This window comes from Micromonas commoda, chromosome 9 (genome assembly GCF_000090985.2).
Source record: "Micromonas commoda chromosome 9, complete sequence".
NCBI classification, from domain to species: Eukaryota; Viridiplantae; Chlorophyta; class Mamiellophyceae; order Mamiellales; family Mamiellaceae; genus Micromonas; species Micromonas commoda.
Genome location: NC_013046.1, coordinates 910,667 through 934,514, shown reverse-complemented (window position 1 = coordinate 934,514; position 23,848 = coordinate 910,667). Strand labels below are relative to the sequence as shown.

Genomic DNA, 23,848 nt, shown 5'->3' with positions numbered 1-23,848 from the left:
TGCTCTGACGCCTGTGCGACTTGGTGTCCAGCTTGGCCTCCATCCGAGCGTTGGTTCCGGGCGCCTCGGCGCGCCTCGCACCCCGCCCACCCCCGCGCCCCCGACCTCCGCCGCCGCCGCCGTTCCCCTGGCCGCCGCCCTTGCCGCTCTTGTACTTGGTCCGCTGCTCGCTCACCCGCTTACCCCGCTCCCGTTCGACCCGCTCGATCTGCTCAACCTCGTCGAACATGTCGGCGTAGAAATCGTACCGGTCCTCCTCCCACGGCATCAACTCGTCCACCACGCAGCCCGGCTCGTCCCTGTGCGTGCAGTCCGAGAACTTACACGCGCCCAGCTGGGTTTTGGCGCGGACGATCTCGGGGAAGCACTCGGGTAACGTCGCGGTGGTGAGGGTGTTGAGGGACGGGTAGCCAAACCCCGGGGTGTCCGCGAGCAAACCCCCGGATCTGAGCGGGAGCAGGGTGACGTGACGGGTGGTGTGCCTGCCCCTGCCCAGTTTGGACGACACCGCCTTGACGCTCTGAAGCTCCAGACCGTCCAAGGAGATGGACCCGCGCGCACCCCCGCCGCCCCCGCTGATGTCCACGTCGGTGATGAACCTCTTGACCGCGTCCTCATACGTCTCCTCGTCAGCGCCCGAGTCGTCCTCGGAATCCGAGTCGTCCTCGTCGTCGTCGTCGGCGCCCCCGCACTCGCCGCCCTCCTCCCCATCCTCGTCGAGCTCGCCGGCGGCCGCGAGCGCCTCCGCCAGTTTGGACCCCGCGCGCAGCCTGTTGATCAGCGACGACTTACCCACCCCGGACGGACCCGCGAGCACGGTGACCGACCGGGGACCGGGGTCGGGCCCCGACAAAGATCCGAAGCCGTCCTCCTCCTCCTCCTCCTCCTCCTCGCCTTCGCCTTCGCCTTCGTCCTCCTCGTCGTCGAGCCGGGAGGTTCTCATCCCCGTCGCCAGCTCCCGCTCGAGCTCGTCCACCCCTTCCCCGGTAGCCACGCTCACGAACCTCGGGACGTACCCCCACTGCTCGAGTCGCGCCGCCCAGTCCGCCTTTTGCTCCTCCGAGCACAGGTCGGACTTGTTGAGCACCAGCGTGAACGGAACCCCCGTGGCCTCCATGCTCACGAGGAACCTGGTGAGCTGCTTGGCTTCCAGCGGGGGGCGTTCCAGGGCAAACACGAGCAGCGCGTGGTCGACGTTGGCCACCGGTGGGTCCACCAGCTCGGACCTGCGCGCGTGAACCGTCTCCACCATCGCCCTCTGGTCCACCCAATCGATGCCCAGCACGTCCACGGCGTCCCCGACCAGCACGCGCTGCTTGATCTTCTTGAGCAGCGCCCTGACCACGCAGAGGAGCTCGTATGGTCCCTCGTCCCCCAATCGTTCCTGTAGCTTGGCCACGTCGTCCGTCTTGCCAGCCTGCGAGGCGCGGTCCATGGCTTGGGTGAGCTGCAGCGCGCGCTCGTCAACCTCCGCCTGGCTCATGCTCTCCCTGGTGACGACGACGCGGAGGAAGTTGGCCTGGGACGTGACCACCGTGCCGTATCCGCGCGCGTGTTCGCTCACCGTGCTGCCGGCGGTCGTCTCCTCCGCGGCGGTGGCGTCCGAGGAGGACGCGCGGGTGAGGAGCGCGGTGGCGCGGCGCGGTGGGAGCGGCCGGGGCGACGCCCACGCGCGGGGACCCGCCGCGTGAAGATCGGCGCGATGCGCCCGGGCCGAGACGCGACGCGCGCCCGGGGTGGTCGACGTGGTCGCCGCCGCGGTCGACATGCCGTGACAGGAGAGGGCTATCGACGCCGCTCGCTGTCGTAACCGTCCTCCAGCCCTCGCCGCGGCGCCCAACATGCGCCGTCTGAAGTGGCACGACGATGAGGTTCTTGCCAGTGGCTAGCTCTAGGGTTGGTATTTTCGGCGACGTTCCTCGGCGTGTTCGGCGGTGACCTTGGCCGTTTTCCCGGCAAGGTCTCGACATCAGAACGAGTAGTGGAAATGAGACGCCTAGCTCGGGCGGGCGAGCGGAGGCGGTAAAGGCGACCTCACGAGGAGCGATGTTTGCTGGAATATTACGAGGACCAGGGGCGCTACATACCCATTTGTTTCATCATTTTGCCCATGCCCTTCATGCCACCCATCTGCTCCATCATCTTCCCCATGTCCTTTCCTTCCAACTGTTTCATCATGTTCTGCAGACCTGCCATGCTGCCCATCTGCTTCAGCATGTGCGGAGGTATGGCTCCGGCCATCTGCTGCATGTTTTGAGCCATCGCCTGCGAGTGGCCGTACCCGCCCTTCTTCGGCATCTTCATGCCCTTCATCTTCCCCATCATCTTCGACATTCGCTTGTACTCCTCCACCAGCTCCACCACGTCCCCCGGGCCCCGCCCCGCGCCCCGACCGATCCGCTCCATTCGCTTCGGGTCCTGCAGAATCTTCAGGCTGGTGGTGTCCAGCTCCTCGTCCGTCATGGAGTCCATCAGGCACATCATCCGCTTGATCTTTGCCTGCGACGCCTTCTCCTGGCCCTTTGGCAGCATCCCGTCCATCCCTGGGATCATCGACATCACCGAACTCATCGGGCCCATCTTCTGGATGTTAGCGAACTGCTCGTACAGGATCCTCATGGTGAACTGACCGGCGACGAGCTTGTCCATGAGCTCCGGCTGCTGGTCCATCGGTATCACGTCGTTGATTTTGTCGATGAGACCAGTCCAATCGCCCAGGCCCAGCAGCCTGGACACGAACGGTTTGGTGTCGAAAGCCTCGAACTCGTCGATGTGCTCGCCCGTGCCGATGAACGCGATGGGCGATTTGGTGGCTGCGACCGCACTGATGGCGCCGCCACCCTTGGCATGTCCGTCGAGCTTGGTGATGATCACCGACCCGACGTCCACCGTCGCCTTGAACGCCCTGGCCTGATCCTGCGCCGCCTGACCGATGGACGAGTCCATGACGAAGATGGTCATGTCTGGCTGCACCGCCGCCGCCACCTGACGCATCTCCTCGAACAGCGAGTCCTCCTGCTTGTGCCTGCCCGACGTGTCGACGATGATCAGGTCGTTCTTCTCATCCTTGAATCGCTCGACGCCATCCGCCGCGATCTTCGCCGGATCCGTCTCGGTGTAGCTGCCGTAGAAGGGGATCCGCGCCTTCGTGGCGTTCTGCTTGAGCTGATCGAACGCTCCCGCCCTGAAGGTATCGGCGCACACCAGCGCGGGTTTGTACCCTTTCTTCTGGAAGTGGTACGCGTACTTGGTGCACGTCGTCGTCTTGCCGCATCCCTGCAAGCCGACGAACATGACCACGTTGGGTTTGCCCTTCTTCGGGACGAACTTCTCCTTGACCTCGGCACCGCCGCCCTCGAGCATGTTCACCAGCTCGTTGAATACGGCCTTCTCGAGCAGCTTACGCGCGTTGAGACCCGCGGCGAGCTCCTGTATGTTCACCTGCTTCACGATGTTCTTCTTCATCTGCACCACGTACTGCACGTTGACGTCGGCCTGGAGGAGCGCCTTGGTGACCTCCTTCAGGCATGCGTCCATGACCTCCTCGTCCACGACGGTGTGCTCGCCCAGCTTGCGCAGCGCACCGGCGAGGGCGGAGCCCAGTTCACCGAGCACCATGGTTGGTTGACGTGCAACACTCCAACCCGCGCCCTTCGGCGATCTGAGGCCCGAGGCGGCAACCCTAGAAAAAAGTTCGATTCCACGAAAAAGTCCCCCATTTCTGAATATACGGTTTTTCGCTTCCACCTGACACATTTGCTCATGAGTCCCCATCACGTTTCTGCTTAAAGAGAGTTGGGACATTTTCCGGAACTACAACCCATACGTTTGTGCACGAGCCCAAAAAATAAATGGTCGAGCGGTAATAAAGATCTCCGTATCCGCTCGAATTGATTGGCTGAGGGCGTGCTCGGTCTTCGCGATGACCCACCTCTGTCCTTCAGAGCCTTCGAAGCGGCGGCCACTTTCATCCGCAATCTTCCACCTCCCTCCAGCCATGTCTCTCGGTGATAACGCGACCTGGAAGGCCATCAAGCCGTTCATGAACGGTGGCCTCTCCGGCATGGGTGCCACGTGCATCATTCAGCCCCTCGACATCGTCAAGGTTAGGACCGATCGCGCGCGCCAGATTGAGAAAAACACAACGGCGCCGACCTGAATGAAGCGTGTCCCGATTGGTGTGTCACCCGCTGACCTTCCCCCCTCCCGCTCCCCTTCACGCCCACAGGTTCGCCTTCAGCTCGGTGCCACCGGCGGTCCCTTCGGCGTCGCCGCGGGTATCATCAAGAACGATGGCTTCGGCGCCCTCTACACGGTACGCGCGCGATCCCTAATTAGCGCCCCGCACCGCGTCGCCTAAAACCTGAAGAGCACACGCGGATGCACGACGCATCGGACCAAACGCTGACGCGTCTCACCCCGAACCGTCTATGAATCCTCAGGGTCTCTCCGCGGGTCTCCTCCGCCAGGCCACCTACACCACCGCGCGCCTCGGCATTCACGCCAAGATCGTCGACTACCTCAAGGAGGCGAACAAGGGCGCTCCCCTCCCCCTCGCGCAGAAAGCTGGCGCTGGTCTCGCCGCTGGCGGCCTCGGAGCCATGTTCGGCTCCCCCGCGGATCTCTCCCTCATCCGCATGCAGGCCGATAAGACCCTCCCGGTGAACGAGCGCCGCAACTACACCGGCGTCGTCCACGCGCTGAGCGACATCGTCAAGAAGGAGGGCGTCGGCGGTCTGTTCACCGGCGCCGGCACCACGTCCATCCGCGCCATGGCGCTGAACATGGGCATGCTCGCTTCCAACGACCAGGCCAAGGAGATGATGAAGGAGAACAACATCACCGGTTTCCCCGCCACCCTCGGCGCGTCCGCCATCGCCGGGTTCTTCGCGTCCTTCTTCTCCCTCCCCTTCGACTACGTCAAGACCCAGCTCCAGAAGCAGAAGCCCCTCCCCGACGGCACGCTGCCGTTCAAGGGCTTCGGCGACTGCTGCATGAAGACCATGGCGTCGGGCGGACCTCTCAAGTTCTACACCGGTTTCCCCACCTACTACGTCCGCATTGCGCCCCACGCCATGTTCACGCTGATCATCCTCGACCAGCTCAACACCTCGATGAAGAAGGCCGGCCTGTAAGCGCCGCGACGGGTGTTGGTGTTGGGGAGAAAACATTCTTGTAAGATCTTGTGTTTATTGTTTGCACGGCGAAAGACGGGGGCGGTGGCTCCCGGGCCTGGGCGGTGCGGCGGACGGGTTCGCGCCTTATTATAGACATCCGATCCGCTTTGTAATGCCCATGAAGTTCGAAAAATTCACCAGAGAGACTCGAGTGACGCCGTCGGTCATCCACGGTGGACCTTCAGTCTTTCTTTCACAACCAAGCGGATACTCGACGCTGTCGACACATCATGTCCGCACGCAGTAGGTTCGCTCGTGCGTTGGTCGCGGCGGCGCGATCCGCGGCGCCCGTCCCCACGTCGTCCCGTCGCGAGGCGCCGCGGGTTCTATCGACGCTCGCTTGCGTTAACCACCCCCGCGTCTCCGGCCCGTCGATCGCGTCCCTCGGAAGCACCGCCGCCCCGATCGGATCGCGTATTCATGAGGTCCGATGGATGTCGACGGATGCGCCTCCCGGTGGACAGAACCCGGATCACGGCCCTGTCGGACCCGCGCCCCCGCTACCATCGTCCCCACCGCCCGTCGTGGATCTCGCGGACGAGAAGGAGCTCGAGGAGATGGTCCACTGGGCCCGCGCCAACGGCGTGGCATTGCTCTTCGACTTCTACGCCGACTGGTGCCAGCCGTGCAAGAAGCTCACGCCCAAGCTGGAACAGTTGGCGACCCGATCGGGCGGTAGGTGCGTGTTGGTGAAGGTCGACGTGGACACCCACACGGGCATCAGCGACCAGCTGCGGATCCAAACGCTGCCGACGGTGATGACGATGATCGACGGTCGATTCGTGGACACCTTCCAGGGCGTCTTACCGGACGACCAGCTCGAGGCGTTCGTGGACAGGGCGATCGACGCGGCGGCCGCGGGCGCGGGCACAAATAAACACGGCGATGAGCCGTCGCGGGGGATGAACGCCGACGTCGCGCTCGACGCCGCGTTCGCCGCGCTCGACGCCGGCGATGTCGACACGGCGAGTCGAGCGTTTGGAGCCGTCTTGGGGTCGGATCCGCCGCCGCCGCCCGGCGCGAGGGCGAGGGCGTACGCGGGGGCAGCTCGATGCGCGCTACGCGCCGACCCGTCGGACGTGGACGGCGCGAAGCAGCTGGTGCAGGCGGCGAGGAAGGTCGTGGACGGCAAGTTCACGGAGCCGGTCGAGGTCGCCGCCGCCGCCGCCGCGGCTGAGCTCTACGGCGCGGCGACTGAGCTGGGGCTGGACATGTCCTTGTCGGGTGCCGAGCTGGACGAACGGTTGAGGCAGCTGAGGGCGGACATCGATGCCGCGACGAAGGCTGGAGATAAGTCGGCCGCGGACGACAAGAGGGAGGAGTTATCTCTCCGCGCGTTGCTCCAGCGAGGGGACCCGGTTCAGGCTGTGGACGTGGCTCTCGAGTCGGTCAAGAGGGGCGAACGGGAACGCGGCCGCGCGATGTGCGTGAGGATGTTCGACGCGCTGGGCGCGACGCACCCGGTGACGGTGAGTGGGAGGAAGAAGCTCAGCAACCTGTGGTTCCTGTAGGCTCGTCTGAGGCTTGCAATGAGAACGCGTCCATCCGACGGGTGTGATGAGAAACCTCACCTGAAAAGTTACCTCTGCTTCGCTTCGTATCGCTTTCACGCCCAGTGTCGACCGCGCCCACCGCATCGTCGCTCGTGACCCGCGATGAAGGTTCTGCGCAAGGTTAAGGGCAAGTCGCGAATACTGATATTCGTGGCTGTCGTCGCCCTTCTCTCGCTCGCCCTCCGCAAGGTACGCTCGCCATCCCTGACCGTCGGACCGTTGGATAACGACTCGCGCGATCAGGGTGCCAACTGATCCCGCCCCTTTCCCCACATTCGCAGCTGAAGCAGGACACTAAGAAGCACAGGGAAATCCTACCGTGGCACCAGGGCGGGTATGAGGACCACCATGGGGATCTGGACGGCGGGTTCGTGCCGGATCGCGGGGTACTCGGCGCGGTGGGTGCCATGAGAGGAGGCGGCGGTCGGGATGTCGGGGGGGAGTCCACCAGCACGAGCAAAGTGCTGGATGATGGAGGTGTTCGTGACGCGCCCGGGGGCAATAGGAATATCGACGACATATCACACCTAGTAGACGACGACGACGAGGATGTGCTCGGGGTGAAGGACGAGGCATTCGCGGGGATGCGGGACTCAAGGGAGAAGGCCAGCAGGTAGCTATAGAGGTTGGTTTCAACGTCGTGAAAACGTGATAGCTCCGGGGTGACCCCGCCTGTCCTTCGTTGCGCAGCCGACGAGTGGCGCCGACGTGACCCGTGCGCGCGTATTCCGCTCCGTTCACTTCTTCCTCCCCCGCTTCGTCGCGCTCGCGGGTGAGGCGAGCACTGCGTCGTCACCGCCCCGCTTCTTCACCCCCTTCGCCCCGCTGGCCTCCTCCTCCTTCTCCTCCCAAGCCGCCTCAACCGCGTCCCTCCTGTCCTTCCCACCCTGGAACGTCACCGCTAGGCCTGCTTTAACTTCCAGCCACCTGATGTAGTGCTCCTTCTTGGCGCGCGAGTTCTGGGCGTTGACTCTGTTGCGGTCCCTGCGGTGCTTCGCACCCTTGGGAGCCCTCTTGACTTTTCCCCTCTTGGGGCAGGCTGGTTCCCTGTCCTCGGAGGCTTCCTCGTCCTTGACGGGCTCATCATCATCGTCTGCATCGTCGTCGTCGTTTATCACATTCTTAGCGGCGGTCTGCCTGGTGACCCTCGGGTGCCCCTTGGGTACCTGCAGGGCTGTTGACGGTGCCAGGGCTGTCGACGGTGCCTTGCGCGCCCTCGAGAGACCTCCATCCGGTTTCAAGTCGCGAGTCTTCTCGGCGGAAGGAAAGGACCGCGGGGACATGAATGGGAGGGTGTCCTGAGACACGATCGCAGCGCACAAATCCGCGAGCTTGTCGATGTCTTCGTCCTCGTCCTGTTCAGAGGTAGCGGAGAAGGGGCAAGAAGGGCGTGGTTCAGCCAGCTGTGTCACGTGACACGGACGAGGCTATGGGCGGAGGATAGGAGCGCACCTGCGAGGGCGAGGTGCCGGGGGTGGTCATGGGCTCGAGTTTAGGGGCGTATCTGTCGAACAGGTCGTCGACGCTCGAGCCCGATGCCCTCCTCGCGCTTCCGGGGGGCTCCGAGCGAAGAGCGGCAAACGAAGAAAAGCACGGTGCTTTCACCGCCGAGAGTGTCCTTAGTTGTTGCGAGAGGGACAGCGCCGAGAACATGCCGCTAAGGCGAAATGGTTAGTCGTAGGTCCAGGGAGGAGCGGGGGGGCGGAGCGAGGCAGAAAAGCGGGAGAGTGAGGCGGGAGGAGCGCCGTGCGGCGAGCTCTGCGGAGAGGAAAAACCGTAAGCAGCAGCTCTCGACTGCGAATTCAGTCCTGTTCCTCCTCGAGATATTATTTTGAAGGTCTCCACTCTCGAGGGCGCCTGGTTGGCCCTCGCCTCCCGACGGGTGATGAGTTACACGGACTCTCAGACCGCAAAGATCGCCACCCTCACTTTCGTGACCGGCGTCGCAGTAGGATTCGTGCTCAACAACCGCCTGCGCAGGTGGCTGAACGGGTACTGATCAGGTGAAAAAGGATGACGACGCAATCGCAACCGCCCGGGAAGATGGCGTTCATGCTGGGCATGGCGGCGCAGGTTCGAGCGAGGGAAACCGTCGACGGGTACGTGGAGACGTACATGCGACGTAACCCCGCCGCGCGCAAGGCGTTGGAGGCTGTCGTCATGCAACTCACGGAACGCTCCGACCACCTCCGCTTCGACCACCTCGGATTCGTCGCTTTCGGCGGTATGGACGGACCGGGATATAAACCCATCGCGGACGTGTTCACCGGCCTGGGATGGCAGGAGCGGGACACGTTCGAGCTGGAAAATGGCCTGGTGACCGCTCGATGGTACCAGCCGCCGTCCGTCGACTTCCCGATGGTGGTCGTGAGGGAGCTGAGGGTGGACCGATTCGGCGAGGAGTGCGTCGAGGTTTGCGAAAAGTACGTCGACGACGCCAACGACGCCGGCGAGGAGACCACGCGCGCCGCGGCTCTCACCGGCGGGACGCCGTGGCGCATCGAGCCCGGAGAGGACGACTTGGAGGTGCTCGGATACTATTCGCCCCTGTTGGCGTGGCATCTCACGCACGGGTACGCGGCGCACGCGGTGGCCGCGTCGGTGTCTGGTCTCACCAAAAGTCGGAGCTCGGGTCTCGCGAAGAGCGGTGAGCGGGCGGAGACGCACTGGCACGTCGCGGGCGCGAACGCCACCGTGGAGGACGTGCGAGCGGTGTTGGAGCGGCACGGCGCGAGGATGGAGGATCCCGCGGTGGTCATGTCAAGCGACGGGTCCATGAGACGGGTATCCACGCGCGGCGACGAGGAACGTCCGTGGGGGCAAAGTGGGTGGGGCGGGGTGCAGTTTGTGCGGAGGCTGGACGGAGACATCGTGACGGCGGGGACCGGGATTGACGCCAAAACGCAGCTCAGAGAGGCGTTCGGGTTCGATGGCGACGAGGACGACGTCGAGGGAACCGATGGCGACGAGGACGACGTCGAGGGAACCGATGAGGAGGAAGACGATGACGACGGGGACCCTGAGGGACGGATGATGCTGGAGCAGCTCAAGCTGCTGGAGGAGGACTCGGACCTGGACGATCCTTTGTTAACGGACGCGTGAAGACGCGACGCTTTCGTTCTCGTCGCGGATATCGTATCACCAGCCGCGTACCCTCGTGGCCGCCACCACGTACGCGCCCATCCTGTCGTCGAGGCCCCCCTCGTGCCTGTGCTCGCCGACGGCGCCGTCGCTCAGCTCCCAGGTCAACACGCACTGCTCCACGTCCCGCGACGGATCGCACTCGTACCCGTGCTGTTCGTGGCACCACTCAACTATCTCGTCCATGCACGCGCACAGCGCCGCGTCCTCCGCCATCCCGACCCGATCCTCCGCGCCCGGGTGGTACATGCCCAGCGCGGGCGAGTCAAACACGGGCACGGGTTCGCTGTCGACGTACGATGTCACCCCCTCGGGCGCGGTCTCTCCGTCCCAGTCCCACTCGTGCGAGCACCTCTGACCCTTGACCCACACCGCGGACTTGACCCTGATGCTCACGACCGAGGTGGCGTAGTCCCATCCGCTCGCATCCCACCCGCGCTGCGCCCTGGCGTGGTGCAGGACGTAGGCGTGCGCGTACATCTTGGCGTCCATCGGTTTTGGGTGCGCGCCCGGCGGTGGCGGGGCGAACGGTGGCGGGGGCAGGGACGTGCTCCGGTACATGGGCGGCGGCGGGGGTGTACCTGGAGCTTCAAGGGTATCGAACAGCGCCTCACCGGAGTCGTGAAGGCGGTACCCGGGCGAGGGCGGCGCCAACCCATCGTCGAGGTGGAGCCTTCGGGCAGACAGCTGGCGGGTCGGCTCTGTCCTCGGGTCGATCATGGACGGCGACACGCGGCCGGACATCTTCTTCCCGGAATCCGTCAGCGCCTTCGGTTTGGTCGCGCAGGCTCCCATGGCGCGCGAACCCCGGGCTCGCGAGGGCTCGCGAGATGGGAGATCCACCTCGGGCCGCGACACCAAGTGGCGATCGGCAGAGGAGCTGAGTCACTGCTAAAAAATCAGCCTGCGCTCTTTCGGTAGATTCGGGTCACAGCGATTCCGTCGACGACGCCCAGAACGAAGGGCGTCTGGCGTTGGCAGAGATGGCGTCGGATCAGCTCGATGAGCTCATGGGGGTACTGGGGAGGATGCGCGACGCCGCAGACAGGCTGGCGTCATCCTCCGGCGACGACGACGCCTTCCGCGAGGCGGCCACCGACGCGTCCTTGCTGTTCCTGGAACTGAAGGCGACCAACCGAGCGGCGCTGGAAGGGGTGGAGGCGACGCGCGCGACGACCGCGAAGGCCAAGCTGGACCTCGATCACAAGCGTCTCGAGCTACAGAACGTGCTGTACGAGAAGGGCCACATCCAGAAGGAGATCAGGGCGTGCCAGGACTTTAGGAGCGCGTACGACGACGAGACGATCGGTCTGTGCTCGGTGGCTGAATTCAAGCGACAGGCGCCCGGGGAGTGGAAGGAGGCGGGCGACGATCCGCACGCGGTGATGCTGAAGAGGCTGTCGCACGAGCTGGCGGAGCGGAAGAAGTTGTGCGAGCTCGAGAAGGAGCTCGAGGTACGTCGAGACCCGCCCCGGCTGGACCCGCGTCGCCCCCGATCGCCCCGTCGCCAACCCCCCGAGACTTTCAAAACCTAAAAGATCGAATCGAGAGATTTTCGCCTGACCCGGGACCCACTCCCTCCTTACAGGCTCGCAAGCGGACGTTGCAGGACGGCATCAAGTCGCGGCGTAAGTTCTTGGACGGCCTGGGCAACCAGCTCAAGGGACTGAAGAGAAGCACGGCACCGCTGCAGGAGCACTTGGCGCTGCCAATCACCGTAGAAGAGAAGAGGAAAGGAGCCGCTCGGCTGCTGCCCCCGCCGCTGTACGTGACCTACACGCAGCTGGCGGCGGCGCGGGAGGCGTTCGACGACGATTTCGAGGTTCACATCGAAGGGTCGGTGGCGGACGCCGAGGCTCTGCAGAGGAAAGCCGCAGCAGCCGAGGAGGAGGAGGCGCGACGGAGGGAGGAGGGCGCCGCGGCCGAAACCGTCGCCGAGGCGGAGCACAAGGCGGCTGGCGCGTTCGCCGGAGACGAGGAGGAGACGAGGAAGAGCAAGCGCGCGAGGGTGTCGGAGAATGAACGCGCGGTGGACGAGAGCGACCCGTACGCGGCGCACCCCCTGCGGGTGGAGCTTCGGCTGGACGGGGCGTCGTTTACGTTTGCCTACCTCCACAACCTGCACGTCGTCACCGCGGACGTGAAACCGCGCGAAGTGGGGGCCCCGGGCGCGAACAAGGGGAACAGGAGGGGCAAGGGGGGCGGCGACGAGACCGTCGACGACGACCTCCTCGTCAACCTTTTCCCGGGAGACACCGGCGCGGACACGCCCAACATCGCCAACAAGCTCCGGGTCGCCGGGTTTGAGTACGACCGCTCCAGACGGGACAGACCGTATCGGTGGGCGCAACACCTCGCGGGTCTGGACTTCCTCGCGCCCGTGCCCGTGGGACGGGCGCCTGGCGCGGATGCCGAGACTGGCGTGGCGAAGCACCAGCAGCAGGCGCGCGTGAGGAACGTGTTGGCGGCGCTGCGGGCCCGGATGGCGTCCCGATCTGCGCTCAAGTGAGTACCCGCTCGGTTGATCGCCTTTGTGATGCAACGCATTCCCCGTCCGTAGCGACTCGACGATCGTGCACGCGCATCCATCGTGGGTGTTCACCTCCGCTGACCAAAACACCACCCATCCAATCGCGAGCAGGAGTCAGCTCAGGGCGCTCGCCAGGTGCGACATCGACGGTCTCGCGGTTGCCAAGAGGCTCGAGATGCACCCGAAGAGCCAGCTTCGGTCGTGGCGCGAGATCACCCCGCAGTCAGGAGGCACGGTCGCGACCGGCGACGACGGACCGGCGGGCGACAACGCCGGCGAGGATGCCCGGTACCGCGAGGAGACGGATGCCGGAACCAAATTGGACGAACCAAGTTGGACTCGCGACGACGTCCAAGCGCGAGTCGACGCCTCCGAAGGTTGGCGCGAACACGGCGTGCGAACGTACCGCGCGGTGGTTCGCGCGGCGCGTCAGTCCGGCGGCGCCAAACACAGGACGGTGCCCGTGGACGTCGTGGCGGAGGTGTCGGTCTCACCCGAGTACCCTCAGCGACCGCCAACCTTCGCCCTTTCCTTGGAGCGAAGGGTCCCGCCCAAGCCGCTCCCCGCGTCGGACTTGGACTCCAAAGACGACGCCGTCGCCGCATCGAAGGACGAAGACGCCACACCAGGTGACGCGTCGAACGACCTGAGGCTGATTGAGGAGGAGGTCAACGTGCGGACGACGGCGCTGCTCCCCCCCGGCGGCGAGGACGACATACTCGGGTACTGTGTGGTTCGTTTGTTACAGGCTGTGGACGCGTGCGCCGAGTGCGAGAGGTGGGGCGGCGCGTCGGACGAGGCTGTGGGCGTGAGGCAGATGCGACGGGGAAGGGAGCGACGCAAGGAGCTGCCGCCCCTGCTGTGAAAGTGGTCTTTTGTAGTCGATTGTATTATGAGAACAAACTGAATGGTCGTTTGGGCAAAAGCGATGGTTCTGGCTCCTTGAGCCTTTGGTGACATAAAATGATGTGACTAAGTGTATAACGACACTCAACGTCGACTGCGACTGCGCATCGAGCTCAACTCCACCTCCTCTTGGAACAGCTTGACGGGCCCGCGCGACGGCGCCGGGGGCAACGCTCCTTCCTCCATACCGCCGGGACTGGGCATCTGGGGCAGGTCTGGTAGACCACCGCCGATGGACGCGAATGGCTCTCGGCTGGATGACGGACCCCTCGAGTACCCGCCGCTCGTCTCCGGACCGCCCGCGGCGACGGTCGGGTCGGGCATGGCGCCCGTCTCCTCCTTCGTCCGCTCGACCCTCAGCCACGCGTACAGCACGGCCGTGCACACCAGAAGCACCACCACAAACGTTCCCACGTTCTCGTTCACGATTGCCAACGTGCTCGGAATGGCCAAGCACGCGACGCAACCCGCTGCGAACAAAAACGAGAACCGCCTCGCCGGTGTCCTGAATATGATGCTGGGGAGACCCCTCAGGAACCCCATGTCGGACCCCTGGGGTCCGAACTGCATGATCAAGGGCACAAACATGTGCAGGCTGTAAAACAGCGACAGCACGATGCACACGGGGATGATGACGCCAAACTTGTACATGATCTGTACCGTGCACCCGAGCATGGGTATGACCGCTATGAACGTCGTGACGCCAGCTGCGGACACAGCCGCGCCAAGCCTTGCCACCGCGTCTTCACCCCTGTCCCCCCTCGCGTGAAACGAGCTCTTGGTGAACGCCTCGGCGAGATGGAGAATGAAGTCGACGGACAGACCGACCAGGATGGTGATCGAAACCGCCTCGACAATCCCCAACGTCCAACCCGCCATCGTGAAGATTGCGAGAACACTCGCGATGATGGAGATCAGGCATATCAACGCGATGAGGGCCACGACAGCGTTGCCGGTGAATATGATTACCGACCCGACGGCAAACGTGGTGGATATGGCGATGGCTCGAATTGTCCCGCTCACCGCCGCCTGCTCCGTGGCCATCCTCACGAACATCTCCCCGGTGATTCTAACCTTTGGCATGTTGCACACATTCGCCGGGCAGAGGTACTCGCCGACCTCGTCGGTGGTGAGGTTGCGGAGGAAGGTTCTGTCATCCACGTTGGCGTTGAACTCGGCCAGGAAATCGTTCCACCGCGCGTACCAGTCACCTATAACGTTCGATGGCTGGTTCCAAGGCACGGTGGTCTTCACCTTGACCTTCAAGTACGCCAGTCGGACATCCGTCACCGCGCCGCGGTTGTACGACTGACCCTCAATCAGACCCACGCTGTCCTTGAGCGACATGCGGTTCTGTATGAAGTCGCTCGCAGCCTTGACAAACACGGACGCAGGAGAAAAAGGGAACAGTCCGTAAGTCAGCCTCCTGCTCTCCACGCTCGCCCACGCCTTCAACGACTCCATGAAGCACGGCTCAACCTCCATCACCAGCTCCGAGGTCCGCCTCAGTCGTTCGCACAGCTCCACGGCGGCAATCTGGAACTCCGGATCGGACGCGTCGAACCTCTGGTCCAATACCGGCTCACCCGAGCTGCTGAAAGGGTCGAGCGCCTCAACCGCGGTCCTCCTCACGTTCGTCAATCCCCACACCAGCGTCACGTACTCGAAGTTGGTCCCGTTGGTGCGCTTCGCGGGCGGCGCGGGAGGTGCCTCCGGCGCGGGGATACCGTCGGGCGGAGGAGGTGCGTCGGGGAAGTCGGGGAACGCGGGCGCTCGTGGAAAAGGCGGCGGCCACGCGGGCTTCGGCGGCGGGCTCCTCGGAACGGGAGGTGCCGGCGGAAGCGGCGGCGGCGGCGACGGCGGCGGCGGTGCCGGCGGAAACGGTGCCGGCGGCGACGGTGGAGTTCCGACGGGCGCGGGCGGCGGCGGCGACGGTGCGGGCGGCGACGGCGGCGGCGGCAGCGGTGAAGGGGGCGGCGGGATGGCCGGCGGCGGCGACGGCGGCGGCGGCGGCCTCGGCGCGTTCGCGGGGAACGGCGGCGGCGGCGGCGGCGGCGGTGAAGGGGGGGGCGGCGGTGGCGGAGGCACCGTCGATAGCCAACCGTCGAGGTACGCTCGCGCGTACCTCAACACGCCGGGCTGGGTGTCGTTGGTGTTGTTCAGGTACTTGAGCAGCCCGTCCCTGGATAGCTTGCCCCCGGTCCCTGTGCCGTAATCCCTCAAAACACCGTTCACCAGCCTCTCCATTCCGCTGCTACCGCCCCCCGCGTCGATGAGCTGCTCTAAACCCATCGCCGTGAACGCAGACTCAAGCTCGGCATAGCTCAGTTCGCTGTCGCCATCCTTGTCAAAGTAGGTCATCACGTCCGTTGCCATGGTCTGGATCTCAGCCTCGGTGAAAGGAACGATGGGCGGACGCGGGGGTGGCGAAGGCGTCAGGTCGTCCAGCTGCTTGATCTCATCGGCAGCGTGTTGAGCGCAGTCGCTGTAAGAAGCGCACCCCAGGCTCTCGTCCGCGAACTTGGTCTGCGTCCAATCCAGGAACCTCTGAACGTTATGACCGTCGGGGAACATCTTGGGAACCTCGTTGCTGCCCGGCAACTGAGTCGCCACGACCATACCCCCCGCGCCCAAGCCAATGCACAGAAATATTAAGCAGCGTCGGCGTCTGCGCAGGAACCGCGCGTAGTTCTTGAATGTACAGTCGCGGTACAACCAAGGGTACTTTCGTTTGAACCTGGATGCACCCCACTCCAAGGGTCTACACCTGTTCACAAATGCCGCAAACCTGCGCGTCATTGACATGTTTGCGCCCATGACCGGCTCCAATGGTCGGTCCTGCACGGGCCTGATGTACATCTCCCAACACGCGATACACGCGGGGAACCACGTCACCACGAGCACGTAGTTAGCACCCACCATCACTGCGAGGAACACCCCAAAGACTCTCACCGCAGGTATGGCCGATGCCAGGTTTGAACAAAATGCCGCAGCAGATGTAAACGATGTCACGAGCATGGCCCTTCCCGCGTGTTCATACGCGTACGAAAGCCTCGCGGTGAGATCACCGTCCCGACCCACCGCCCGCGTGGCCTGTGCATACGTGTTGTAGAACACAAAGACATCGTCCACGCCTATGCCGAGGATCACGAATACCGCCAGAAACTGCAGGATGGACACGTACTCCAGACCCATGACCACACGATGGAAGGCGTACGCCAGGGGGAACGATATGACGATCTCGGCCATGCCGCACGCCGCTAGAAACACCGACCCATCGAGATGCGCCCACATATACACGGACACTATGCTGAACCCGATACCTGCCAGCGACACGTCACGGTATAAAGCCTCCACAATCTCAAGCTCGGTGATGACATCCCCACCGAATGTGACACCGAGCCTATCCGGCCCGTTCGCAGGGTTCTCGCCGTAGTTGCTCGCAGCTTTGAGCTTCGGATATAGTTGTGCCTTGACGAATTCCGCGAACTGTTCTCGTTGTGCGCCCGACCTGTCCTTCTCAGAGGTGAACCCGTCTACAGGGGTACCAAAGTTGAACTCCGCCCTCAACCCAGTTGCGGTGCCCCTGCTCGGATCGAAGGTTTTATCGGTGTACCCGTACAGACCCTCAGCCGCAAGCTGAGCGGTCACGCGCACGACGTCCCCGAACTGCCTCCCCGCGCGTCCAGACTCCGACAGCTTAAAGAACATGGGCACTACGCTGTTCGCGGGCTGGCAGTCGTTATCCAGCAGTGTGGACTTCTCAAAGCCCTGCCAGCAGAACCTGTCGTACCCGGCGCTGTCCTGCATGTCCACTTCAAGTGCTCTCGCCTGGTTCATGCTGGATGCGGTTAGAATGTTCTTACCCTCCGGAACAGTGTGGTATATGACGTGGCAGCTCCATCGAACAATGTGACGCCACGGCTCCTCGGGCGCATCCACCAACAGTCGCCGACGCATCGCCAAACTCGTGTTGTCTCCACCGAACCCGTCCGAGGACAGGAGCGCCCTGTTGCTGCTTCCCGTCTTGATCGACCCTGGGATACCCGTGACCAGCACGTACCGCCCCGCGCCCTCGTCCTCTCTCAGCCGGGTCCACCACAGGTGGCTCTGTTCCTTGGACGAATGCAACGCATCCGCGAGCTCCGCAGCCGGGTGGTCACGGATACGAAAGGAGTCCAGGGAGAAGTCCACGTTCACGCCGAACATCCACAGCGTCCACCCCGACACCAGTATGAACGGAACCGCGCTGAGGAACATGGCGACGAGCGGGAAGCGCACCGTCCATCGCACGAACCGGCTGGGCTCCGCTCCCATCACGTCCGCTGCGATGACGCCCTTGTCCCGGTCGTCGTCGTCCTCAGTTCCAAACGCGGGCTTGTCCCTCGCATCGTCGTCATCCCCGTCGCTTCTGTCGTCGTACACCTGCGTGGTGTGCGACCTGAACGGGTCGTAGCTGATTTCGTTTGAACCTCGCCCACCGAGCAGGTTGGTCTGGGAGGAGGATGGAGACAAGGAGGCTCCGTTCCCGTGGAGTGCCCCGTTCGGACGACGGGTGGGCGCGGGCGGTAGGCCGGGCAGACCTTCCGTATCTTGTAGCTCAATCTCCGCCAACGATGCGGGCGCCGCCGCGAAACTTCCCTCGGGGTTTCTCATCGCTCCAGGCTCCCACCGGGTTAGGATCGAGCTCCGAAGAAGAACAAACAACTAGATTTCTGGGTCCCTTTCCCAAAGATGTCGAACGCAGAACCGCCACTTGGGCCCACGCGCGCCGAAGCACCCACGGTACCGGGTTTAGGTCGACGTACCGCGCCGCGGTGACCGACGGACCCTCTGTACCCTCCCACGGGGATACGCCACGGTCCGACGGCACCACGCGCATGCACAGTGTCCTACTCTTCTCCCGAGAAAGCGCTGTTCGTCGAGTGACATCATCCCTTGTTCCGTGTGGTTCGTTCGAACGATCGGATCCTTCAAGAATCCGAGAGGAAACGGTTTGCGAAAACGTTCGTAGTTTCACGCGGCTACATTCGTGCTAGCACTGTTCGCCCATGTCTCATCACGCCTCCACCTCTGCGAAGTGCTTCCTGATGTTTTCCTTAACCTCCTCCTTCATTTCCATCAAGCCCTTAACCTCCTGCGTCGCCACATCATGAGCGCTCGCGATGAACCCCTCAACTTTCTCGGCGATGAACTGCTCGACGGTGATGCCGATGTTCTCCTTGTCGTCGTCGTTGTCCTCCTCCTCTTCCTCAACAGCAGGCTCGGGCCCAGGTTCCGCCATCGGCTCGGGCTCCGGCGTGGGTTCATCGACGGGCTCGGATTCCTTCGCAACCTCCGGCTCGGGCTCCGGCTCGACCTTCTTCCTACCCCTGCCGCCCCTCGCGGCGGGTTTCTTGCTCGGCGGCTCCGGGTCCTCCGCGACAGCCTCGGGCTCAGCCACCTTCTTCTTGGCGGGCCTGCCCCTCTTCTTGGGTACAGCCTTGACCTCATTCTCCTCCTTCGCGGGTTGCTTCACCGCGGGCTCCGCTTCCTTCACCGCGGGCTTCTCGATGGTCACCTTGACGGTGGTGTCGGTACCCACCATGACGACGTCCTCGTCACTGAGCGCCATGGGTTCGCCGTCCTCCTCGAGTTCGACATCATTCACGGTGGTCCCGTTGGACGAACCCAGGTCGACGATCCGCCATTGCTTCCCGTTCCAGGTGATGGAGGCGTGTTTCTGGCTCACCGCAGGGTCACCCTTGATGTAGATCTGGCTGGACCTGGTCCTGCCAACCTGCAACACATCAGCCTGGGGCGGTCGGGGAGGGAGGGGGGAAACGTCAAGCCGCGAACGTCCTTCGGGGGGACGAGGGGGAAAGGATGCACGACTGTTGTTTGGGCGGTTTGCGCACCGTCGGGGTGAATTTCGTGCCAGTGGCAGGTCCCTCGATGACCTCAATGATGAGGATATCCCTATTGCCCGCGGTATCGGCGGCCTTCTTGGCCGCGCCCCTCGCGGGAGCTCTCCTCTTCGGCGGCATAACCGTGCCTTCTTCTCCCGGAATCTGTCCCAATCTCGGGTCGCGACGCGAGCTAAGGTCGCGCGATCGATGACCTGACGCCGACGCGGTTCCTTCGCCACGATCTAAACGCTCGAAGGATACAAACGATACGACCCGGTCGTTCGTTCGCGGTCCACGGCGCGCCTCGTTGTGAGGACTCGGTCGTGTTCGTCGTGGTGCAACGGCCGATTGGCCCGTAACCTAAATTTTACTCCGTCCCCAGTCTGGTTTGGGGACGCGCAACATCGTCCAAGCCGCCGCCACAGTTAGCTCCACATGACGACGGCGGAGGATGTTCTGAAGGTTTACGGCAAGGCGCGCGATGCCGCCGCCGACGCTGAGGGCAACACCGCCAGCGAGGATCGGTGCGTGGACGCCCTCAAGCTCCTCGCCGGGATGGACATTCCCCTGAAGGTCTTCTCCGACGGATCCCTCGGTGACTGCCCCAAGGCGATCAGGAAGATGGCCAAGAAGGGAGCCACGGAGGAAATCAGACGGGCGGCGGATACGTGCGTGGAGGCATGGAAGAAGATTATCTCCGACGCATCTTCCGAAAAGCCTGCAGAGGTCAAGAATGAGGAGGTCAAGAAGGAGACGAACGGCGCCGCGAATGGGGACGATGGTGAGAATAAGAGCGACGGCGGGGTGAAGACCCTCGCGCAGCTCCTTCAGCCCGAGACCGGCGAGCCCCACCGGGATAGGACCCGAACCATATTCGCCGATGCATTGGCACTGGCGGTGGGCCAGAAGGACGTGTACGCGTCCCTGGAGGACTGCGCGCAGGCGGCCATCGCGGTGGAGCAGGCGATGTACGATCGGTGGACGGACTGCGGCAAGGATTACAAGGCGAAGGTGCGGCAGCTCTCGTTCAACCTGAAGGACCCCAAGAACCCGGATCTCAGAAGGTCCGTGGCGGACGGGCTGATCTCCCCAAAGGTACTACTGGACCTGAAGCCCGAGGAGCTCGGAAGCGACGAGAGAAGGAACGAGAACGCCGCCATACGCGAGGCTGCCACTGCAGAGGCTGTGCGAGGGCAGAAGCAGCAGGCATCCACTGACGCGTTCAAGTGCGGCAAGTGCGGCCAGCGGAAGTGCACCTACTACCAGCTGCAGACGAGGTCCGCGGATGAGCCCATGACCACGTTCGTGACGTGCGTCAACTGCGACAATAGGTGGAAGTTCTGCTAATACTTAGGGGTTGGGCCCCGGAATAATGTCAAATAAAAGAATCGAGATATCACTTGACCACCACCTTCTCCAGCAGGGTGTTCAGCCTGCCGATGATCTCCCTTGGATCGTCCAGGGCACCCGCAGCTATCCTCGCGTTGTCGAACACTTGCTCCGCCACCATCTTGGCCACCGCCTTACGTTCCTCGTCGCCGCTCTCCAATGCCGCCTGGATGCCCTTGACGATGGCGTGTTTGGGGTTGAGCTCCAAGCCGGCCGACATCTGAAGATCGTCCAGCTTCTTGGCGGTGGCGTCGTCGCTCATCATGGAGAGCATCATGCGATACCTGCGCATGGCCTCGGGCTCGTGCCCTGTGAGCAGCGCGGGCGAACCCACGAGCCTGCTGCTGGCCTTCACGCCCGTGACCCGACCGGGCAGCGCCTCCTCGGCGAACCACTGGCACAACTTCTCCATAGCCTCACCGCCCAACGATTCGCCGTCGTCCGTCGTGTCGTCGTCCTTCTTGGCATCCTTCGAGTCCTCGTCGAACTCTGCCATCTCCACGCTCACCAGTTTCTTGCCATTGTGCGACCTGATGTGCTGCATCACGAACTCATCCACGTGTGCATACAGGTACAGAACCTCGTGGCCCTTACGCTTGAGGTGCTCAAGGTAGGGCGATATCTCAGCCTGCTTCCTGCCGCCGGGTGCGACGAGGTAGTAGATATCCTTCTGACCCTCCGGCATGCGCTCCACGTACTGGTCCAACGAGATCTGCGCGTGCCTCGGCTTGTCGTCGCCTTCGGACTTGACGGCTTCGGAGCTCGTCTCAAAGCGCAGCAGCGGGGTCAACGCGTCCTTATACATGTAGGACTGATCGCCGCAGATACCCTCCTTGAGGAACACGCCCATCTTGCCGTACCACTTGACGTACTTCTCCGGCTCCTTCTTGGCGCGCTCGCCCAGGAACTTGAGCATCCTCTTGGTGATGATGTCACCCAACCGGCGGATCAGGTCGCTGTCCTGGAGGGACTCGCGCGATATGTTCAGGGGCACGTCCTCGCAGTCGACCACGCCCCTCACCCAGCGCATGAACTGGGGAAACAACCCTCGCGCGTTCTGCTGGATCAGCACTCGGCGGCTGTACAGGCTCAGACCGCTCTGGTCGCCCTCGAGCTGCCGCCCCGCGAACCCTCGCTCGGGGTTATCCGAGGGCGCAAACAGAAGTGATCGGATGGTGAGCGGCGCGTCGGCGGAAAAGTGCAGCCTGAACGCGGGAGTGTCGATGGCGCCGCCAACGAACCTGTAGAACGCGGCGGCGTCCTCGTCGCTCACCTCACCCGCGCTCTTGGTCCAAAGCGCGTCGATGGAGTTTGTCCTCTTTCCGTTCAACGTGACGGGGAAGCCCACGAATGCGCTGTACTTCTTGAGCACTGACTCGACCGCCCACTCCGCCGCCGCCAGGGTCTTGTCCTGCTCCTTGACGTGGAGCACGATCCTCGTCCCGCGCGCGGGTGCCTGACCGTCGCCGTCTCCCACCTCGCACGGCGCGATGGTGTACGACCCGTCGCCCGCGCTGCTCCACCTGTGCGCCGACCCGTCACCCGCGCACGAGTACACGTCAACCTTGTCCGACACCATAAAGGCGGAGTAGAAACCGACGCCGAACTTGCCGATTATGTTCGCCGCCGCGGTGCTGGTGGCGGCGGTCTTGTCGTCTTTGGCGTCACCGGCGATCTCGTCGACAAACGCCTTGGACCCGGACCTGGCGATGGTTCCCAGGTTTGACGCCAGGTCATCCTTGCTCATGCCCAGGCCGTTGTCTTCGATGACGAAGGTGCCCTTGTCGCTGTCGACCTTTATAGCCACTGCGAGCTCGCCGGGATCCTCGCCTTTGGCCATGAAGTCGTGCCTGCACTTCTCAAGCGCGTCGCTCGCGTTGGACACCAGCTCCCTCACAAAGACCTCTTTGTCGGTGTACAGAGAGTTGGTAACGATGTCGAGCAGCCTCCGGGTCTCCGCCTGGAACGCGTGAGTCTCCTCAGCGGCCGCCTGACCCGACGCGGGGGACGCCGCGAACCCCCGAGGAGAGCGCACGAGACCTGCGCGAAGGTAAGAGGAGGATCCAGGAGCGAGTCGACGAAGGAGCGCCGAATCGGCAACCGCCGCCGACGATCGCGCGACAAAGGTGGACGCGTTCCTCCCCACCAGCACCGCGCGGGAGAGGGGCTCGAGCGCAAGGCCGAGACGACGACGCGCGACAGTGATCATCGTCTTCAGTTCTGTGATCGTTTCGACCCGATCGGAGTCCGGTTGTGAGGTGCAGCCGGTTGTGACGTAGAGGAAGGATCTGGAAGAATCTCTCGCTTCGAGGGTGCCCAAGCTGCCCGAGAGACATCCTTCGAATCCGCGTCTTTCGTAGCTACTTTACAACATCGCTAATGCCGGATTGCCTCGCCTGCGGTGCGCTTTGCGACATCGACCGACGTCCCTCGCCCGTGTGGCGATTTGGGTATCGTCGGCGTCACATGCAGAATGCACCGCGGCGAGCGTGAGCCCCGCGAGGCCAGCCAGCAGCCCGGTGAAAGAATGACAAATCACGCCCGCAGTCAGGTGTCGTCGACCTGCTCACGCCCATCGCCTAGCACGCACCTCCACCCTTGGGATTGGCGAAGGGGTTCACGCCATCCGCCTTCATTTTATCCTCCAACGCCTGCAGCACCTCCTCCAGCCTGGGCATGCGACCCTCGCTCAGCTTGGAGAAGAGCACGGTGCCGTCCTCGTGGCTCACCTCGAAGGACCCGTCTCTGGGTTCCACATCCTCCGTCTCCTGCACCATGACCGTGGGAAACGCATCCTCCAGCACGTCCGCGAGCTGGATGAACGTATCCACGCCGCTCCTCTCGAACTCGACGTTCACCACAGTGGGAGGGGGAGCGTCGAGGCCGGAGCGTCAGGCCATCCCGCGTCGACCGTTCGTCGTCCTACTCAGCAGAGGTGCCGCGCGGTGCAGGAGACTCGCGTGGCGGGACGCGCCGACGGTGGGGTCGACGAGCGCGGTCCCGCCCGACCGCGCGTACGTCGCCACAGCGCGCGCCAAGCGTTGGAGCCGCTGAGAGTTCATCTCACCCGCGCCTCGCCCTTTGAGACCTCGCACCGCCCCGGGTTGTATTTGCAAGATGAGACGAGAATTGGATTCGTTTTCGACAACTCGACACAACGAACCCTAGCGAGGCAACCCCCACAGGGCGAGTGGGGCATGAGCGCTCTGACGGTGGCGTGCGCATCGCGGCTGCTGCGGCGCGCGGCGGGGTTGAGAAGTCCGA

The 23,848-nt window shown here is 63.8% G+C and overlaps 12 protein-coding genes across 12 annotated transcripts; 6 read left to right on the top strand and 6 right to left on the bottom strand.

The window, feature by feature from the left end:
* Positions 1–133: 133 nt before the first annotated feature.
* MICPUN_68582 (predicted protein) lies at positions 134–1,552 on the bottom strand (the record flags this gene model as incomplete). Its single annotated transcript, XM_002504314.1, has 4 exons — positions 134–575; positions 759–871; positions 977–1,408; positions 1,499–1,552. Coding segments are annotated over 4 exons (1,041 nt in total), but the record flags the coding sequence as incomplete, so codon positions are not given.
* A 527-nt stretch (positions 1,553–2,079) lies between these two features.
* Positions 2,080–3,618, bottom strand: SRP54.2 (type II secretory pathway family; the record flags this gene model as incomplete). Its single annotated transcript, XM_002504313.1, has 1 exon — positions 2,080–3,618. One exon carries the CDS (start codon positions 3,616–3,618, stop codon positions 2,080–2,082), a length of 1,539 nt encoding a protein of 512 aa, XP_002504359.1.
* A 360-nt stretch (positions 3,619–3,978) lies between these two features.
* Positions 3,979–5,305, top strand: MICPUN_91669 (mitochondrial carrier family). Its single transcript, XM_002504639.1, has 3 exons — positions 3,979–4,105; positions 4,229–4,315; positions 4,443–5,305. The coding sequence occupies exons 1-3, from the start codon at positions 3,998–4,000 to the stop codon at positions 5,133–5,135; spliced, it is 888 nt and encodes a 295-aa protein (XP_002504685.1). The 5' UTR covers positions 3,979–3,997; the 3' UTR covers positions 5,136–5,305.
* A 102-nt stretch (positions 5,306–5,407) lies between these two features.
* Positions 5,408–6,688, top strand: MICPUN_61493 (predicted protein; the record flags this gene model as incomplete). The annotated part of the gene is made up of 1 exon (XM_002504638.1): positions 5,408–6,688. The coding sequence occupies one exon, from the start codon at positions 5,408–5,410 to the stop codon at positions 6,686–6,688; it is 1,281 nt and encodes a 426-aa protein (XP_002504684.1).
* Positions 6,689–6,832: 144 nt separating this feature from the next.
* Positions 6,833–7,347, top strand: MICPUN_113320 (predicted protein; the record flags this gene model as incomplete). The annotated part of the gene is made up of 2 exons (XM_002504637.1): positions 6,833–6,919; positions 7,012–7,347. The coding sequence occupies 2 exons, from the start codon at positions 6,833–6,835 to the stop codon at positions 7,345–7,347; spliced, it is 423 nt and encodes a 140-aa protein (XP_002504683.1).
* Positions 7,348–8,773: 1,426 nt separating this feature from the next.
* On the top strand, positions 8,774–9,837 carry MICPUN_61490 (hypothetical protein; the record flags this gene model as incomplete). Its single annotated transcript, XM_002504636.1, has 2 exons — positions 8,774–9,573; positions 9,638–9,837. 2 exons carry the CDS (start codon positions 8,774–8,776, stop codon positions 9,762–9,764), a joined length of 927 nt encoding a protein of 308 aa, XP_002504682.1. The 3' UTR covers positions 9,765–9,837.
* On the bottom strand, positions 9,798–10,721 carry MICPUN_61489 (hypothetical protein). The gene has a single exon (XM_002504312.1). It carries the CDS (start codon positions 10,664–10,666, stop codon positions 9,869–9,871), a length of 798 nt encoding a protein of 265 aa, XP_002504358.1. The 5' UTR covers positions 10,667–10,721; the 3' UTR covers positions 9,798–9,868.
* Positions 10,722–10,854: 133 nt separating this feature from the next.
* On the top strand, positions 10,855–13,314 carry MICPUN_61488 (predicted protein; the record flags this gene model as incomplete). The annotated part of the gene is made up of 3 exons (XM_002504635.1): positions 10,855–11,325; positions 11,460–12,376; positions 12,432–13,314. The coding sequence occupies 3 exons, from the start codon at positions 10,855–10,857 to the stop codon at positions 13,264–13,266; spliced, it is 2,223 nt and encodes a 740-aa protein (XP_002504681.1). The 3' UTR covers positions 13,267–13,314.
* Positions 13,315–13,391: 77 nt separating this feature from the next.
* Positions 13,392–17,963, bottom strand: MICPUN_61487 (resistance-nodulation-cell division superfamily; the record flags this gene model as incomplete). Its single annotated transcript, XM_002504311.1, has 1 exon — positions 13,392–17,963. The coding sequence occupies one exon, from the start codon at positions 17,961–17,963 to the stop codon at positions 13,392–13,394; it is 4,572 nt and encodes a 1,523-aa protein (XP_002504357.1).
* A 400-nt stretch (positions 17,964–18,363) lies between these two features.
* Positions 18,364–19,333, bottom strand: MICPUN_61486 (predicted protein; the record flags this gene model as incomplete). Its single annotated transcript, XM_002504310.1, has 2 exons — positions 18,364–19,101; positions 19,205–19,333. 2 exons carry the CDS (start codon positions 19,331–19,333, stop codon positions 18,367–18,369), a joined length of 864 nt encoding a protein of 287 aa, XP_002504356.1. The 3' UTR covers positions 18,364–18,366.
* An 861-nt stretch (positions 19,334–20,194) lies between these two features.
* On the top strand, positions 20,195–20,536 carry MICPUN_74164 (predicted protein; the record flags this gene model as incomplete). The annotated part of the gene is made up of 1 exon (XM_002504634.1): positions 20,195–20,536. A coding segment is annotated over one exon (342 nt), but the record flags the coding sequence as incomplete, so codon positions are not given.
* Positions 20,537–20,540: 4 nt separating this feature from the next.
* MICPUN_61484 (predicted protein) lies at positions 20,541–23,361 on the bottom strand (the record flags this gene model as incomplete). Its single annotated transcript, XM_002504309.1, has 3 exons — positions 20,541–20,628; positions 20,663–22,804; positions 23,175–23,361. 3 exons carry the CDS (start codon positions 23,359–23,361, stop codon positions 20,624–20,626), a joined length of 2,334 nt encoding a protein of 777 aa, XP_002504355.1. The 3' UTR covers positions 20,541–20,623.
* Positions 23,362–23,848: the final 487 nt, after the last annotated feature.